The sequence below is a fragment of the Salpingoeca rosetta genome (genome assembly GCF_000188695.1).
Source record: "Salpingoeca rosetta unplaced genomic scaffold supercont1.36, whole genome shotgun sequence".
Lineage (NCBI taxonomy): Eukaryota > Choanoflagellata > Craspedida > Salpingoecidae > Salpingoeca > Salpingoeca rosetta.
The window spans coordinates 501,608-517,441 of record NW_004754898.1 but is presented as its reverse complement, the minus strand read 5'-3'; the positions used below and the strand labels follow the sequence as shown (position 1 = coordinate 517,441).

Genomic DNA, 15,834 nt, shown 5'->3' with positions numbered 1-15,834 from the left:
AGGTGTGTGTGTGTGTGTGTGTGTGTGTGTGTGTGTGTGTGTGTGTGTGTGTGTGTGTGTGTGTGTGTGATGCATCTGCTCGCATACTTCCAGCCACAACCCCTGCTCTGCCCATTCCTTTTTTTTTCTCCAACTTTCCATCGCAATCTGTCGTGCTGATGTTACGTTTTCACACTATCAACTCGCTTCCTTCATCTCCAACACATGCATGCACGCGTGAAACACGATGCAGCTGCTTGCGCGGTCCTCCCGCGCCCTTGAAAACGCGGACATATTCGTCCGTCTGTACGATTGCATCATGCTCCTCCTCAACATCTGCGGCCTCCACGACCAAGCTGTCGAGGTGTGCCTATGTCTGTGTGTGTGTGTGTGTGTGTTTGTCTATGTGTCTGTGTGTTTGTCCATGTGTCTGTGTGTGTGTCTGTGTGTCTGTATGTGTGTGTGTGCATGGAAGAATTCGTGGACTGCGAAACTCAATCAACCTCAATCAACTTCAAACAATCACCACCACCACCATCATGTCGCCCACTGCCACCATCATGTCGCCCACTGCCAGGTGCTTGAGCGGGCAATTGCGGCGACGTACGGTGCAGACAACTTCCACCTGTGGATGCTCCTCGGCGCTGAACTCGAGCGGTGAGCACAACAACCGACCAACCAACTGCTGAGCTGGTGGTCGTCGTGGTGCTGCTGAACATGCATCCTCAGTGTGCACATGAGCGAGTCTTGTGTGATGCTGATGTGTTCTTGTCTGGCGTGTACATAGCCATGAGCCCCACTTGTCTTCCTCCTCGCTTGTCTTCACCATCACCACCACCATCATCATCATCATCATCATCATCATCATCATCATCATCATCATCATCATCATCATCATCATCATCATCATCATCATCATCATCATCATCACTGCAATGATGGCAGGACCGACCGCCACAAGCATGCAATTGCAGTCTATCACCAGTGTGCACTTGATCACACCACCACGCACCCGGCGCGCGTGTGTGAAGCCCTGACCGCCGCTGCAAAGGCGTCGCTCTTCCTCGGAACGCAGCGCGCATCACAGGTGACCGCATGTGTGTGTGTGTGTGTGTGTGTGTGTGTGTGTGTGTGTGTGTGTGTGTGTGTGTGCATGTGTGTGTGTGTCTGTGTCTGCGTCTCTTTGCACGTATGTCTGTGTGTTGACGCTGCTTACTCCCATCCACCCACATGCGCTCTTGCACATGTGCACTCAGGATGCAATCCAGGCTGATCTCCGCAAAGCGCGCACCGCCTCGACAACACAACAACAGCGACACGCAACAGACCAGGTGACCACAACCATGCCATGACGCCTGGCTCGTTTCAATGCAATGCATATGTGTGTGTTTGTGCGGAAAAAACCATGTGGCATTTGCACGTTCCTCGCTCGCACTAGTTGCTGTACTCCCTCCCTCCCTCACACACACACACACACACACACACACACACACACACACACACACACACACACACACACACACACACACACACACACACACACACACCCTCACACACACACCCTCACACACACACACAACACAACACATACACAACACACAACCACCCATGTGTGCGTACTGTGTGCAGCTGGCGGCGGCAACGCATCTGCTTGAGTACCGATCACTGCACGACGCTGCGCAGCAGGCAGCCGCCCTCAAGGCAGCAAAGACCGCGCTCTCATCGTACGTTCACACGCACACACATATACACACATGCACACATGCATGTGCACTCTTTCATCCCGAGTCGTGTCCATGTGTTTGTGTGTCTGTGTCTGTCTGTCTGTCTGTCTGTCTGCCAGTCTGTCTGCCAGTCTGTCTGCCCATGTACGCGCACGTTCAGATGCAAACGCACCTACGGTAGCACCACACTCATGGTCACACACCTCCGCAACTCACCTGCCCCACAACACCACACCCCATACACAACACGTGTGCACGTCAAACGACATCATCAGGATTGATGACGACCTCAAGACGGCGGATGACATGTACTTGGAGGCGCTGACACTCGCACACGCGCGCGCCACCGACGATGCAGTGGGGGCGGTGTGGTCGTGTCTATCCCTCTGCCCAACACACCGCCAGGGCCTGCAGCTCTTTGCCCTCCTTCTCACCGCCAAGCGAAAGTGAGCAAGACATGCCATCTTGGCCGCGGTGACAGATTATGGTGCACTTGTGGTCGTTTTTTTTTTTTTTCCTGTAATCAATGCTGCTTGATCACGGCCAAAACAGCGCAAGTGCCTTTGTTCACGTCACACACACACACACACACACACATGCACATATGCACCTGATGCTTCTCACCGTACACACCATCATCAGCTTGGATGAGGCCCTCTCCGTATGCCACCAGACACTCGAGCTCTTCCCAACAGATGTCGTCAGTATGCGCATCGCTGGACACACAACCCACGCCCTCGGTGCGTCCGTGGCTCGTTTTGCTGGCTGTGTCTGTGTCTGTGTGTGTGTGTGTGTGTGTGTGTGTGTGTGTGTGTCTGTGTGTGTGTGTGTGTGTCTGTGTGTGTGTCTGTGTATGTGTGTGTGTGTGTGCGTGCGTGTGTCTGTGTGTCTGTGTGGATCCGCGTTTGGTTGCTGTTGGGATTCGTTGTTCATCCGCGCGTGGGCGAGAAAGTTCACCCACCTCACCTTTCCAAACACACACACACGCACACACTCTCTCTGTCTCTCTCTCTCTGTCTGTCTGTCTCGCGCGCGCGCACAGAGGGCCCGCGGGGAGCACTGTCTGCTTACAAGACATTCTTCGCCTCAATGAACACAATGATGCGGTCAGTGACACGTGTGTATGTGTGTGTGTGTGTTCAACGAGTACCATGCACTGTTGCCCCTCCGTGGATCTTCCGTTTGTGTGCTCTCCGCCTCAGTCATCCACGCCACACGCGTGCGCACTTGTACACAACACCTCCCATGCACTCACCGCCATTGCTCGCCTGCACGCCATATGTCTTGTTGTGTTGCGTTGCGTTGGTGCCAGCGATGCGATGAAGGCTGGGCGCCCGTTCCAACCGCTTGGTCCCTCCTCCATTGGTGCAGACACCCTCACAGGTGAATCCTCACGTCGGGATGGTGGTGGCGGTCATGATTGAAGTCATGTTCATGATGTGGTGTTGCGCCTTCCATGGTTTGCTTCCCGAAGCAACAACATTCACGCTTCTTTGTCACCCCGCTCACGTGCTGCATGTTTGCATGCTTGCCTGCATACGTGTACGTGTGTGTGTGTGTGTGTGTGTGTGTGTGTGTGTGTGTGTGTGTGTGTGTGTGTGTGTGTGTGTGTGTGTGTGTGTGTGTGTGTGTGTGTGTGTGTCTGCTCAATCTGTGCGAGAACACAGCTTCGGCATCCCCCTGTCTTCGTCGCCACCCTCATCATCATCGTTATGGCCATCACTGCAGGGCGCGTGCGTGATGCCATTGAGCATCTTGAACAAGCGCTCACCTTTGACGAACACGATGTCACCTCCCTTGTTGAACTCGGCATGTGTCAGCACAGCCTGGTGCGTACATGAGAGCATACACGCGCGTATGTGGTCTTCTTCTTGTTCTTCTTCTTGTTCTTCTTGTTCTTCTTCTTCTTGTTCTTCTTCTTCTTGTTCTTCTTCTTGTTCTTCTTGTTCTTCTTCTTCTTGTTCTTCTTCTTCTTCTTCTTCTTCTTGTTCTTCTTCTTCTTCTTCTTCTTCTTCTTCTTCTTCTTCTTCTTCTTGTTCTTCTTCTTCTTCTTCTTCTTCTGTCTGCATGGCTGCACTGCAACGGTGCCTTGTCCGCTCATCGCTGTCTGTTCACCGCCACGACGACACCTCCCCCCCCCCCGCCCTTCCTTTGTCTCTTCGTCGCTCCATCAATCGCACGCATTCACACAGGGAGAGGCGGACATGGCCGAGAACAGACTGCAGCATGCACTTCGCATCGACCCAACACACGCAGAGGTGCTGCGTTGCATCATGATCGTGCTTCCTCTGCCACTGCAAGCGCGTTTCTGCCCCCACTCATTTACACTCATTTACACTCACTCACACACATTTACACTCACGCACGCACACACACACACACACACTCACACACTCACACACTCACACACACACACACACTCACTCACACGCACACACTGCATGCAGGCACACCGAGCGCTGGCGACGTTGCTTCAGGAGCGTGGAGCAACAGATGACGCTGTGCAGTGCATGTTGCATGCATTGCAACTCGGCGCACACCAGCCCATCCTCCCATACCACACGCTCACATGCTGTCCATTCCTCACGTGAGCCATGCGTGTGCGTGTGCGTGTGTGTGTGTGTGTGTGTGTGTGTGTGTGTGTGTGTGTGTGTGTGTGTGCCGTCAATCGCTCCTTGTCTTTGTTGCAGGTAGTTTGTGAGCAATGTTGCTTGCTTGCTTGTTTTGTTTACAGCACTACACAAATACACAAGTACACAATACAAAGCACGCCATGTGAACAAGACAACAACAACCACAACAACCACAACGAGACAACAACACGTGAAGAAGAGCGTGAAGAAGACGCACTAGACTAACTAACGGCTTCAAACAAGTGTGCAGTTAGTTCAGTTCTCCAAGTGGGGTCTTCAAAGCAAATCAACAAGTCAAAACGTAATGGGTAAAGCTCACTCAGTTGTGACACAAGGACGGCGAGAAACGGAGGGGAAAGTAACAACACGCATACACACTCACACACTCAATCACTCACTCGCTAAATGACATCAACACACCACATACACACACACTCACTCACTCACTCGCTCACTCACAAACGCGCACGTAAACACCACATAATCATCATCACCATCATCACATCAAGTGCCTTCCTTAGATAGCGCGAGAAACAAAGCACAGAGAGGGAGAGAGAGAGAGAAAATAAATCACTCGCACACACGACCACCGCACAACCGGTCATCTTCAATCCAACACCGACATGACAGCATCACATCAGTGCCGTGTGAGTGACGATGAGGGCGGAGCAGCAGCAGACGCCGATGATGACGACACCATAGACTGCAGTGCGTGGGGCAACTGCACGGGGCGGTGCTTGTCAAGCCGCGGCATGTGCTTGGTCACATACTGCAGCAGCAGCTTCTGGTCGGCCGTCATGTGTGCGGGGCTGCGCTGTGCATATGTGGCGATGAGCACGTCACGGAGGTCGCATGCGCGCTGCCGAAGCGTCGCCATCTCGCGCACGAGCGCCTTGCGCCGTTCGTCCTGCTGCCGTAGAACACGCTCCTGCTCCTCGCGCTCCTGTCGCCGCCGCTCCCTGTTGCGCCGCGCGCACGCCGTGTTCTTCTTGCGCTTGGCCCAGTACGCAGCCGTCTTCTCCGTGTCCGGCACAAACCGCTTTGGCCGGCGCTTGCGCGGTCGCCCGTCCACTGTATATCCAAGCGGCGCCTCCGGGGTTGCCCCGGGGATGGCGGGATCAGCCTCATCGGCACCACCATCAGCACCACCAGCACCAGCGCTGCCCTTGCTCTTCTTGGTCTTGCTGGTGCCGCCTGCTGCTGCTGCACGCTTGGCGCGCTTGCTGCGGGGACCAGCAGCCGAGGTTGCTGATGCTGTGGTTGCTGATGCGGATGTGCCCTTGATGGCAGTGGTGGTGGAGGTGGCGGTGGATGTGGAAGAGAGGGCGGGCGAGGGCGCCTCCATGTCCAGTGAGAATGGAGACGGCATGACACCTGCAAACTCGTCCGCAGCGTCGTCCACAAAGTCCATGGCGAAGATGTTGCTCTCTGCGCGGGGCAGGTCCCCTGCAGCCGTGTTGGTTGTGTTGCTGTTGCTACTGTGGTTGTGGTGGTGGTGGTGGTGGTGGTGGTGGTGGTCCGCCAGCGACGACGACGCTGAGGAGGACGCTGTGCACGTTGGCACGACGGTGTGGAGGGGCGCGGGCCCTGTGGCTGTGCCACTGGTGGAAGCGTCTGAGTCGATGGTTCCCAGCAGCTGGTCGAGGGTGGCTATGAACGACGGCTGCTTCTGCAGCAGGTCGCCAAAGAAGTCTGCAGACGGCTCACGGAAGAGCAGGCCGTTGTGCATCTCCAGTTGCTGGCTGACGGTGCTGGTGGTGCTGGTGGTGGTAGTGGCTGTGGCTGTGGCTGTGGCTGTGGCTGCAGTGTCAGTTGAGGTGGTTGCCGGGTAGGTGGGGTACCCTGCGGTGCTGGCTGGGCTCGTGTTGCTGATGGTGTCGTGCGGTGCGGCCCCGAGGTCGGCCATGAGGGACGATGCAGTGGGCAGCATGGCCATCATGGACTCCGACATGGGTGGGAGCGCGCCCAGCATGTCCTCCGAGGTGAAGCGCTGCAGCTCGCCCTGGTCGCCGGCGTCATCCAGCGACGGCGCAGTCGACGACAGCATGGTGGCCATGCTTGAAGGCGCCTGCTGCTGCTGTGCTTGCTGTTGTGGCTGTGGCTGTGGCTGTGGCTGTGGCTGTGGCTGTGGCTGTGCGGTGATTGGTTCAGTGGTGGTGGTCGTGGTCGTGGTCGTGGTCGTGGTCGTGGTGGGTTGCTGTGGCATGGGTTGCTGGTCTGTTGTGGTTGCTTTGAGCTTGTTGTCTGTGTCTGTGAGCAGGGCAACGAGGGAAGGGCAGTCAATGTTGTCAAAGATGTCAGATGCCCAGCGTTCCCCTAGGTGTGGTGTGGAGGCAGAAGGGGTGTCCTCCTGCTGCTGCTGCGCTTCGTCCTGTGGCTGCTGGGACGCTGGTTCTGGCTGCGATGCTGCGCATTCACGGGAAAGGGCATGGGAGAGGAGGATGGTGGCGGCATGTGTCTGTCCAAGCTCGCTAGCAACGCGCTGCTCCACAGGAGAGAGTGGTTGCTGCTGGGTGTTGTTGTCGTTGTTGTTCTCGGGCTTGAGGGGGTGTGGTTGCTGCTGCACATGAGGTTGCTGTGCGTGCGATTGGGGCTGCTCAGATGCAGCTGTCAGAAAATGGTGGCCGCTCATCGTTGTTTGTTGCATTGGGTGGTGTGCTGGAGGCGGCCGGAGGGTTGTTCCGACAGACGATGCGGTTACGGGGGTTGATTGAAGAAAGCTGAGGTCGCTGTCAGTTGTTGTTGTGGCTGGTTGTTGGTTGTTGTTTGTTGTTGGGGAAGAATTCGAAGACAAAGAGACGTTCTTTGTTGTTGATGATGTTACGCAAAAGGAGAGGAGGAGTAGAGTTGGTTGGTGTGCTGAAGCTCGGTGTGTGTGTGTGTGTGTGTGTGTGTGTGTGTGTGTGTGTGTGTGTGTGTGTGTGTGTGTGTGTGTGTGTGTGCTGTCGTTGTTGTTGTTGTTGTTGTTGTTGTGGCTTTTTGCTTTTTGCTTTTGCTGTTGCTTGATATCTGCTGGCTCAGGCAATTCGTTTGGGTAGCTGGTGGTGGTGGTGTGTGTGTGTGGTTGACGGGCGGTGGTGAGTTACCGCTCACATTTGCGACCGCTGCTCTGAAACGGCTTTGGGGGGATGCGGGTGATCGGGCGCGCAACAGGGGGTTGGCGTGTAATAAATGAGAGGAGGGGAGGCTGTAAGCGCACACACACACAGGAAGGGAAGCTGCAGGTGATGATGGCAAGTGGGGCTTATGGCGTAATGTAACTTCCGGCCGGCTGGTGGCCAAAAAGGGAATTCAAAGAGGGAACGATAAATTCTGAAAGAAATCAATGAGAAATCGTCCCGGAAAAATACATGTGTCAGCAATAAAAATGCAATGTCAGCAGTAATTTATGGGGGGGTGCCATAATGTCGCATCGAATCAGGCGTAGTGTTGCTTTTTGTTGCTTTTGGTCGTCGTCTTGCTTTGCTTTGTATCGGATGGGTGGATGGAGCTATGTATTGAGAGACCAACGCAACGACAAAGAAAGAAGGGCATGCATGTCAAGGGGGGAGGGTGGGTGCCTGTGCTGTGCAGTGTTGTAGCCACACGCACACACACACGCACACGTACACAGGTGCAAACACAACTGCAGGCGTGCACAAACACAGCTGCACACAGTTGCGCGCACAAACAAGAAACAAGCACAGTTGCAGCACGTCAGTGTGTCCACTCGTCGAGGTACTCCTCCTTGCAGCCGATGCCTTCCTTCTCCAGCTCGGCAATGAGCGGCTGGTAAATGTCCTTGGTCATCGGCGCAAACACGCCCTTGCGCGTGATCTTGCCTGCAATGGAGGAGGAGAAGGAAGGGTGGGCGTGAGGAGAAGGAGGGAGGTGGGGAAGGGTGGGAAAGAAATGAGGGGAAGACAAGACGTTGCAATGTTGATTGAACGGATTTGTCACAACAGCCGCGAGCTTCATATGAAGCAACTCGCACACACATATAACCAAAAAAAGTATCTCCAACACACACACACACACACACACACACACACACACACACACACACACACACACACACACACACGCATGATCACACACATGCACACGCACACAAAATCACAATCACACGATCACGCACCGTCAAGGATGAGCTGGACAGCAATGCCGCAGGGGATGCCAACAGTGCGGGCCATGGCCGTTGCGCCAAACGGAATGCCATACTCAAGCATCGTGCTTGCAACAACGTACTGGTTGATGGAGAAACAGCAGGAAGTCATGGCATTGAACGAGTGAGGCGCAACGCGTGTCCTTATGTGTGTGTGTGTGTGCGTGTTCTTGTGTGTGTGCGTGTGTGTGTGTGTGTGTGTGTGTGTGTATGTGTGTGTGTGTGTGTGTGCGTGTGTGTGCGTGTGTGTGCGTGTGTGTGCGTGTGTGTGCGTGTGTGGGTGGGTTCACATGTGTGTGCATCTTTGTCCTTGATTGCTTGGAGGATGTGCAATGCAATCGTGTCAGGCAATACCTCGTCGCCGGTCTTCTTCTGGATGCGGAACTTGTGCTGCATCATGATCATGTCGCGCTCCCCGGGCTGGTACGCGCACTTGTCTGCGAGCGTGTGCGCCAGCGAGTCAAGCAGCGACACCTTCTTTGGACACACATCGTCGCTGAACAGGCCCAGCCTACAGTGGGAGACAAGGTGGGGAATTGGTTGTTGCTTGGTGACGTGAGTTGGAAACAAGACACGCATCTGAAAGCAAGACAAACATCCAACGCAAAACGTCCACAAAGCGCACAAGTATGCAGGCAGGTGCATTCAACACACATGCACACAAGGAAGGGCACATTCAACACGCATGCACACAAGCAAGGGCACATTCAAACGCAAATACACAATACACACACACATACACACACAATACACACACAATACACGAGCTTGTGCTGACCATTTCATGGCGGAGATGATACGGCGCTCCTCGGGGTGGTCCCGGATGCCCGCCCGCTCGGCAGCAGCCTTGGCCAGCGACCTGCATACACCGCAGGAAGAAGAAGCATGCATAGTGGTGGTGGTGATGGTGGTGGTGGTGGTGGTGGTGGTGGTGAGGTTGAAGGGGAATAAAAGTGAGATGCTGCTGTGGTTAAGTGTACACAAAGTAGCTCTCATCCACATGAGCACAAAAACACATGCACAAACACACATACGAATACATACACATGCGCACGCACACAAACACACACACACACACTCACGCTTCGTCGTTTGTGCAACCGAGCATCTTGGCGAGGACGTCCTTCCACGCCATGTCTGGGGCAGTAGGCTGCAGGTAGTCCTGTACACGGCGGTAGTCGGGGGGGAGTAGATGGTGGTCACGTGGCGTGAGGTGCTGCGCTGTCAGAGGAGTGGCGTGTCCACACGTATATGTACTCACCCACTCACTCACTCACTCACGCACGCACACACACACACACTCACTCACATCAGCAGCAGCGCACCTGCGGGTGGTCGTTGAGGAAGCCGACGAGGGCGAGGCTCTGTACCAGCAGCGGCGTGCCCTTGTAGCGCAGCGTGCCGCGGAGAATGGTCAGGCACTCCGGGATGTTGTACCGCTCCTCATATGGGGTGCTGTCGCGGTTTGGGTAGCCCTCAAAGGCAAAGGCCGGGTAGATGTTGATGTTGCGCACGCCCTTGCTCAGCACATACGGCGCCTCAATCTCAACCTTCTGCTCCGGCATGTGAATGGTGTGAGAGCGAAGGGGCAAGGGGCGGCGTGGTGTGAGTGATGAGGGCGAACAGGGGTGGGTGAGTGAGTGACATGTGTGTGTGTGTGTGCAAACACAGCCATGACGAGTGAGAGAGCTGCACATATGCACACACACTTGCACACTTGCACACTTGCACACTTGCACACTTGCACACACATATGCACATGCACACACACAGAGAGCAACATCGCACACCTTGCCGTGCTCAAAGTACTTGCAGCTGTTGCCGGCAGCCAGGAGGACGCCGCGTGCGCTCCAGCTGAACTTGTACCCGAGCGGGTTGTTGCTCGCCTCCGGTGCAGGCAGCCCTCCGCAGTAGGACGTAAACTCAAGCACCTGCACAAAGTGAGAGGCGCGAGTGACGGAAGCGTGGTGGATGAAATGGGGAGAGGAGATGATGTGTGAGGGAATAGTTGAAGACAAGGAGTGCACACACACACACACACACACACACACACACACAGGTATGTACCTTTGAGCCCTCCTCGTGTGCCTCGTCGATGATCTTCTTGGCGTAGAGGTGGTCGATGCCTGGGTCGACACCAATCTCGTTCATCACCGTGATACCCGCATCCTTGGCGCTGCGCCGTGGCAGTGGTGGCAGTGGTCGTGGTGTGAGGGAGAGGAGATGTGGCAGGCGAGACAAGCACCCCCACCCCCCCCCACCCCCCGAAAGGCCACATACAAGCGAGAACAAGCCCGCGCCATGAACACACACACACACAAACACTCACTCACACGCAAATATACGCAGACACTCACACACACACACACAGATATACGCAGACACACTCACACACTCACACACACACTCACTCTCACACACACACACACTCACTCACTCACGCAGACACACTCGCACACACTCACACACACTCACGCCTGGTCGAAGGAGGCCATCTTGGGGGAGACGTAGCTGGTGGAGACAAAGTGCTTCTTGACCTTGATGGCGGCCTCAATCACCAGCGGATGGTACGTGTACGGGATGAGGCTGGAGAGTACCATGCGAGTAGCAAGCACAAGGGTGTGCGTGGTTGGTTCGAGGTGAGTGCGTTGAAGTGAGGGGAGTGGGTGAGGGGTGTTGAGCGACGCACTCGCAGCAAGGCACGAAGAGAGGGGCACGTGTCGACAGGCAGACACGCACACGCACATGCACACCTGATGACAATGTCGTGCTTCTGGACCTCTGCGACGAGTGCCTCGGAGTCCTTGACGTTGAGCGAAATGGCGGCGGTGCGCTGGCGGTCGCCGGCAAGCTCCTGCGCCCTCTCTAGCGTGCGACAGGCTACGCGGTGTGCAGTTCAATGGCGAGGAGATGATTGTACGGCGCTGGCTCATCGACTGGAGAACCAACCAGCATTCAACCATGCACAACGCAACCGTGCGCACACAAACACGCAAGCACACACACACACACACACACACACACACACACACACACACACACACACACACACACACACACACACACACACACACACACACAAGCACACACACACACACGCACAAGCACACACAAGCACACACAAGCACACATGCAAGCACATACACACACGCACAAGCACACACACAAGCACACACACAAGCACACACACACACACACAAGCACACATGTAGTGGCATCTGTCGTACCGACGGTGATGGTGTTGTCATCGCGGCGGAGCAGGTAGTCGAGGCAGGGGCCCGCGACAAACCCGGCGCCAAGCAGCAAGATCTTGGGCCTGATACAGCAGCAGGGATGTGAGTAGATGCAAGAGAGTAGGAGAGGAGCGGGGCGAAAGGAGGAGGGGGGGAGCGCGAAGGGAATGGTGGGATGTTCCAGGGGTGAACCACAATCGTGCGCGCACATTCACTCGTTCACATACAAACCATTCACGAGCCCACACGTTCACTCACATGGTGGTTGATGATGAGTGTCGAAGGAAGAACGGCCTGCTTGGTGGCTGGGGCTTTGTGGATCACGGCTGGGCGGTGCAGTGTGGAAATGAACCACAAGGAAGGATGGAGCAACGCTCTCTGTCTGTGTTGTGGCAGGTGAAACACGTGTTCGTGTGTGGTGTTGTGGGTGTTGCAGTGGCACTTTCGTAACTGTTTCTGCGCTTTTGTGTGCGTGCGGGTTGTGTGTTTTCACACTGAATCGTCATCGTGGCACACTGGCATCGTCATGATGATTGGAGGTGGCGTGCTTGCTTGCTTGCATGCATGCATGCATGCACTGCACGCACGATAGTGTTACACGGGATTGAGCTGAGCACGGGGCTTTTTCATGCAGACAAGGTGTTGAGTGCAGTGCAGTGCAGTGTTGGTGGGTGTACTGGTTGGTGCGTGTCAGTCTCCGACTATCTCTACTACAACGCCGTGTGTGGAACGTAACGCAGAGTGAAGAAGAAGGAGAGCAGTGCGAGAAGGGAGGAAGAGGGAGGGAGAGGGAGAAAGGAGAACAAGGGGTTGTATGGGCAATGTTGTGAGAAGAGAACAGAAAGGCGCGCAAGAGAGTTTTGCGCACACGCACACACATGAACGCAAACGGTGGCTGGTTAGTCGCTGTCATCGTCGTCGTCCCACTCGTCGCTATCACAGCCTTCGACTTCCTCCTGTGGGGTGTGTGTGTGTGTGTGTGTGTGTGTGTGTGTGTGTGTGTGTGTGTGTGTGTGTGTGTGCGTGTGTGTGTGTGTGTGTGAGTTGATGAACAGAGGGATCGAAGGACTCAAGTACACACACGCGCGCGCAAGCACGAACGTGAACATAAATCAAAAACACACGCGCGCGCGTGCGAATCAGAGCAAGAGCAGCACGCGTACAAGGCCGTTTGTCCTGTGCTTGAACTGGTTGGTGAGGTTTGCCAGGCGATTCAACACCTGAACCCAAAGCATCGTGTGTGTGTGTGTGTGTGTGTGTGTGTGTGTGTGTGTGTGTGTGTGTGTGTGTGTGTGTGTGTGTGTGTGTGTGTGTGTGTGTGTGTGTGTGTGTGTGTGTGTGTGTGTGTGTGTGTGATGAAAGGCGGGTACATGCGTAATGAGGCTGGCGCGTGTGTCTGCAAAGGCGAATTATACAGCTCACGGAGCGTGACGCACGCAACACGCACACGCAACACGCACACGCAACACGCACACGCAACACGCACACGCAACACGCACACGCAACACGCACACGCAACACGCACACGCAACACGCACACGCAACACGCACACGCAACACGCACACGCAACACGCACACGCAACACGCACACGCAACACGCACACGCAACACGCACACGCAACACGCACACGCAACACGCACACGCAAATTCACACACCGTTCGTCCTCGGGGTAATCGGAAGGGTCGACGGCCTTTTCGCAGCCGTACTTGTCGAGCTGTGTGGCAAAGGCGCAGCGCACCTTGACGCGCGCCACGATGTACCGCTCCACCTTGTCCTTTGCAGTCACCGTGTGGAACTTGACCTGGGGTCAAGGTTGGGTGCGTGCGTGTGTGTGTGTGTGTGTGCGTGTGTGTGCGTATGTGTGTTTGTTTGTGAGGAGAGACTTGGGAAAGGATCGAAAGTAGGCAATGCAAGCTCCTTTGCACATTCCCAACGTACGTGCTGGATGACGCCTTCGCCCTCCACGCCGAGCCCCTTTGAGCAGAAGTCTGTGTTGCAGCGCGATTAGAAGCAAGGAGAAATTGAATGGTCGAAAGCGCATGCACATTCATTCGTGAGGAGGGCAACAGTGTGTGTGTGTGTGTGTGTGTGTGTGTGTGTGTGTGTGTGTGTGTGTGTGTGTGTGTGGTGCATGATTGATGGGCACAAGCACACCCAAACACAAACACAATCGTTCACACTCACTCACGCTCCTCTCGCTCTCTCTCTCTCTCTCTCGCGCGCGCGCGCGCGCGCGCATGCACACTCCTTCCCATCCACGCGCATTCACTCACGCAACAAGCTCACGCACACCCACAACACGCACCTTCATCTGGGTTCCAGTTGTACTTGAGCCGCACCGCGGAGGTCTCCTTGATGGTGGACGACATGGCTGACCGGCTGGTAGGTGGTGACTTCGTTGTTTGAGGTGAGGATGAATGTGCGCTGTTTGTTTGGTCTGTGGCTGCAAAACACGCACACAGCATGCAGATTTAGGTTCAAAAACAAAAAATTCGACATAGGAAAGCAAGAAGTGCCATATGACAACGTGGCCGAGTGGTTAAGGTGACGGACTGCTAATCCGTTGTGCTCTGCACGCGCAGGTTCGAATCCTTGATACGAACAAGCACAACCCCAGCACACTGCAGCTGGGGATCTGTCGAATGTCCTGCCGTTGTCGCACTTGTTTTTTTTTTTGTTTTTTTTTTTCATCCAGGGTGGTGTCTGGCTGTCTGGCTGTCTGGCTGTCTGGCTGTGTGTCTGTCTGGCTGTGTGTCTGTCTGTCTCCCTCCCTCCATCTCTCTCTCTCTCTCTCTCTCTCTCACTCACACACACACACACACACACACACACACACACACACACACACACACACACACACACACACACACACACACACACATTGCCACTCGCGCGCTGAAGGAGCAGCAACACTTGCCGCATGCAGGCATTTTCAGATTTTCCCGGCTGTAGCTGTTCCCTGCGTAGCTGCCTGCTGTTGTTTTGCTCATTGATGTAAAGCGATGTCATAAAACATGCATTGCATGCATGCAGGCATGCATTCTCGAGCTCGCTTGCTGACGCCACACCACACAGGCCCCCACGCGTTCATGCTTGACTGCTTGTTGCCTGTGGAGTACATATCTACTGCGACGCTGCGGTGCCACGGCAGTAACGGGGAAACGAACGCGGAGAAGGACAACACAGAAAGGTGGAGGCGAACCAACCAGTACAACGTGAACCAACTCTCTTGTTGTCAGACAACACGACAAAGCCTTATAAACGCAACCGCTCAGCAACATAGTACGTTGTGATGGCCTTTTAGTTTTGTCGCCTCGTGGGCAAGATACAGCTCCCTCTTGTTCCCACATCACAACACTCTTGTCACCGCTCATCCAGCCTTCCACACATGCATCAATCAGTTTCTCACCAACACACAAGAACAACGCTCACGCAAAACACGACAAACACCGCCCGCCACTCCACCACGCTGTCATCATGTCACTTCATCGAGCTATTTACTGAGGAAAAGCAGCAGGTCCCCAAACAACACACCACACCACCACACGCAGCACGAGCCAAGCCAACCAAACAACACCAACCCCTTCTGCACATTAAACTGCACCACCTAGTGCCAAGCCAGGTATCAACACTACAGCAGCATCAGCAGCACACATCAGCCAACCACGCCAGAAGTGTGGTTGGCTGTACAACACAGCGCCATGCAATGAAGAGACCAGGCAAGCACAAGCAAGGCGCGACATAAGCAAGCAAGAGAAGAGAAGAGAAGAGAACAAGAAAGGGAAAGAAGAGAGGAATCAGCAGGCATTCAGCCATGATCCGAACTGATGCACAAGTCGACACGACAACACCACAAGAATGGCGACTACGCGGACGAGCCAAGCGCCTCAACAGCGCGCTGCACGCGGGCGTGCACCTCTGGGTCCTGCATCAACTGCCCCAACACACCGTGGGCAGGCGAATCCTGCATGTTCTACCAGTGGAAACGACAAGTTGGGCGGGGGGAGGGAGGGGCGTGAGAACGAGAAGGCAGAGGAGGAGGAGGAGGAGGAGGAGGAGGAGGAGGAGGAGGAGGAGGAGGAGGAGGAGGAGGAGGAGGAGGAGGAGGAGGAGGAGGA

General features: G+C 55.1%; 5 protein-coding genes and 1 non-coding gene across 6 annotated transcripts in view; 2 read left to right on the top strand and 4 right to left on the bottom strand.

Annotated features, from left to right (window-relative positions):
* Positions 1 to 4,325, top strand: part of PTSG_13035 (uncharacterized protein) — an 11,157-nt gene extending 6,832 nt beyond the window's left edge. Inside the window, exons 5-16 of the mRNA XM_004988376.1 lie at positions 233 to 343; positions 557 to 636; positions 925 to 1,066; positions 1,236 to 1,310; positions 1,609 to 1,703; positions 1,979 to 2,149; positions 2,346 to 2,443; positions 2,746 to 2,809; positions 3,016 to 3,086; positions 3,432 to 3,532; positions 3,896 to 3,961; positions 4,151 to 4,325. Coding sequence (XP_004988433.1) covers positions 233 to 343; positions 557 to 636; positions 925 to 1,066; positions 1,236 to 1,310; positions 1,609 to 1,703; positions 1,979 to 2,149; positions 2,346 to 2,443; positions 2,746 to 2,809; positions 3,016 to 3,086; positions 3,432 to 3,532; positions 3,896 to 3,961; positions 4,151 to 4,294 — 1,218 coding nt within the window. The 3' untranslated portion in view covers positions 4,295 to 4,325. The remainder of the gene's footprint in view (positions 1 to 232; positions 344 to 556; positions 637 to 924; positions 1,067 to 1,235; positions 1,311 to 1,608; positions 1,704 to 1,978; positions 2,150 to 2,345; positions 2,444 to 2,745; positions 2,810 to 3,015; positions 3,087 to 3,431; positions 3,533 to 3,895; positions 3,962 to 4,150) is intronic.
* A 648-nt stretch (positions 4,326 to 4,973) lies between these two features.
* PTSG_10380 (uncharacterized protein) lies at positions 4,974 to 6,968 on the bottom strand (the record flags this gene model as incomplete). Its single annotated transcript, XM_004988375.1, has 1 exon — positions 4,974 to 6,968. One exon carries the CDS (start codon positions 6,966 to 6,968, stop codon positions 4,974 to 4,976), a length of 1,995 nt encoding a protein of 664 aa, XP_004988432.1.
* An 847-nt stretch (positions 6,969 to 7,815) lies between these two features.
* PTSG_10379 (saccharopine dehydrogenase) lies at positions 7,816 to 12,218 on the bottom strand. Its single transcript, XM_004988374.1, has 12 exons — positions 11,972 to 12,218; positions 11,708 to 11,796; positions 11,234 to 11,360; positions 10,956 to 11,066; positions 10,548 to 10,656; positions 10,271 to 10,411; positions 9,806 to 10,033; positions 9,563 to 9,642; positions 9,259 to 9,339; positions 8,835 to 8,991; positions 8,454 to 8,562; positions 7,816 to 8,157 (listed from the first exon to the last, which is right to left on the bottom strand). Coding segments are annotated over exons 1-12 (1,359 nt in total). The 5' UTR covers positions 11,974 to 12,218; the 3' UTR covers positions 7,816 to 8,032.
* A 34-nt stretch (positions 12,219 to 12,252) lies between these two features.
* On the bottom strand, positions 12,253 to 14,128 carry PTSG_10378 (uncharacterized protein). Its single transcript, XM_004988373.1, has 5 exons — positions 14,022 to 14,128; positions 13,655 to 13,704; positions 13,368 to 13,517; positions 12,877 to 12,933; positions 12,253 to 12,669 (listed from the first exon to the last, which is right to left on the bottom strand). The coding sequence occupies exons 1-5, from the start codon at positions 14,083 to 14,085 to the stop codon at positions 12,613 to 12,615; spliced, it is 378 nt and encodes a 125-aa protein (XP_004988430.1). The 5' UTR covers positions 14,086 to 14,128; the 3' UTR covers positions 12,253 to 12,612.
* A 113-nt stretch (positions 14,129 to 14,241) lies between these two features.
* PTSG_20156 lies at positions 14,242 to 14,318 on the top strand. The gene has a single exon. It is a non-coding gene; the product is annotated as a tRNA-Ser (tRNA).
* An 876-nt stretch (positions 14,319 to 15,194) lies between these two features.
* PTSG_10377 (uncharacterized protein) overlaps positions 15,195 to 15,834 on the bottom strand; it is a 9,363-nt gene continuing 8,723 nt past the window's right edge. Inside the window, exon 28 of the mRNA XM_004988372.1 lies at positions 15,195 to 15,689. Within this exon, the coding sequence (XP_004988429.1) occupies positions 15,582 to 15,689 (108 nt within the window). The 3' untranslated portion in view covers positions 15,195 to 15,581. The remainder of the gene's footprint in view (positions 15,690 to 15,834) is intronic.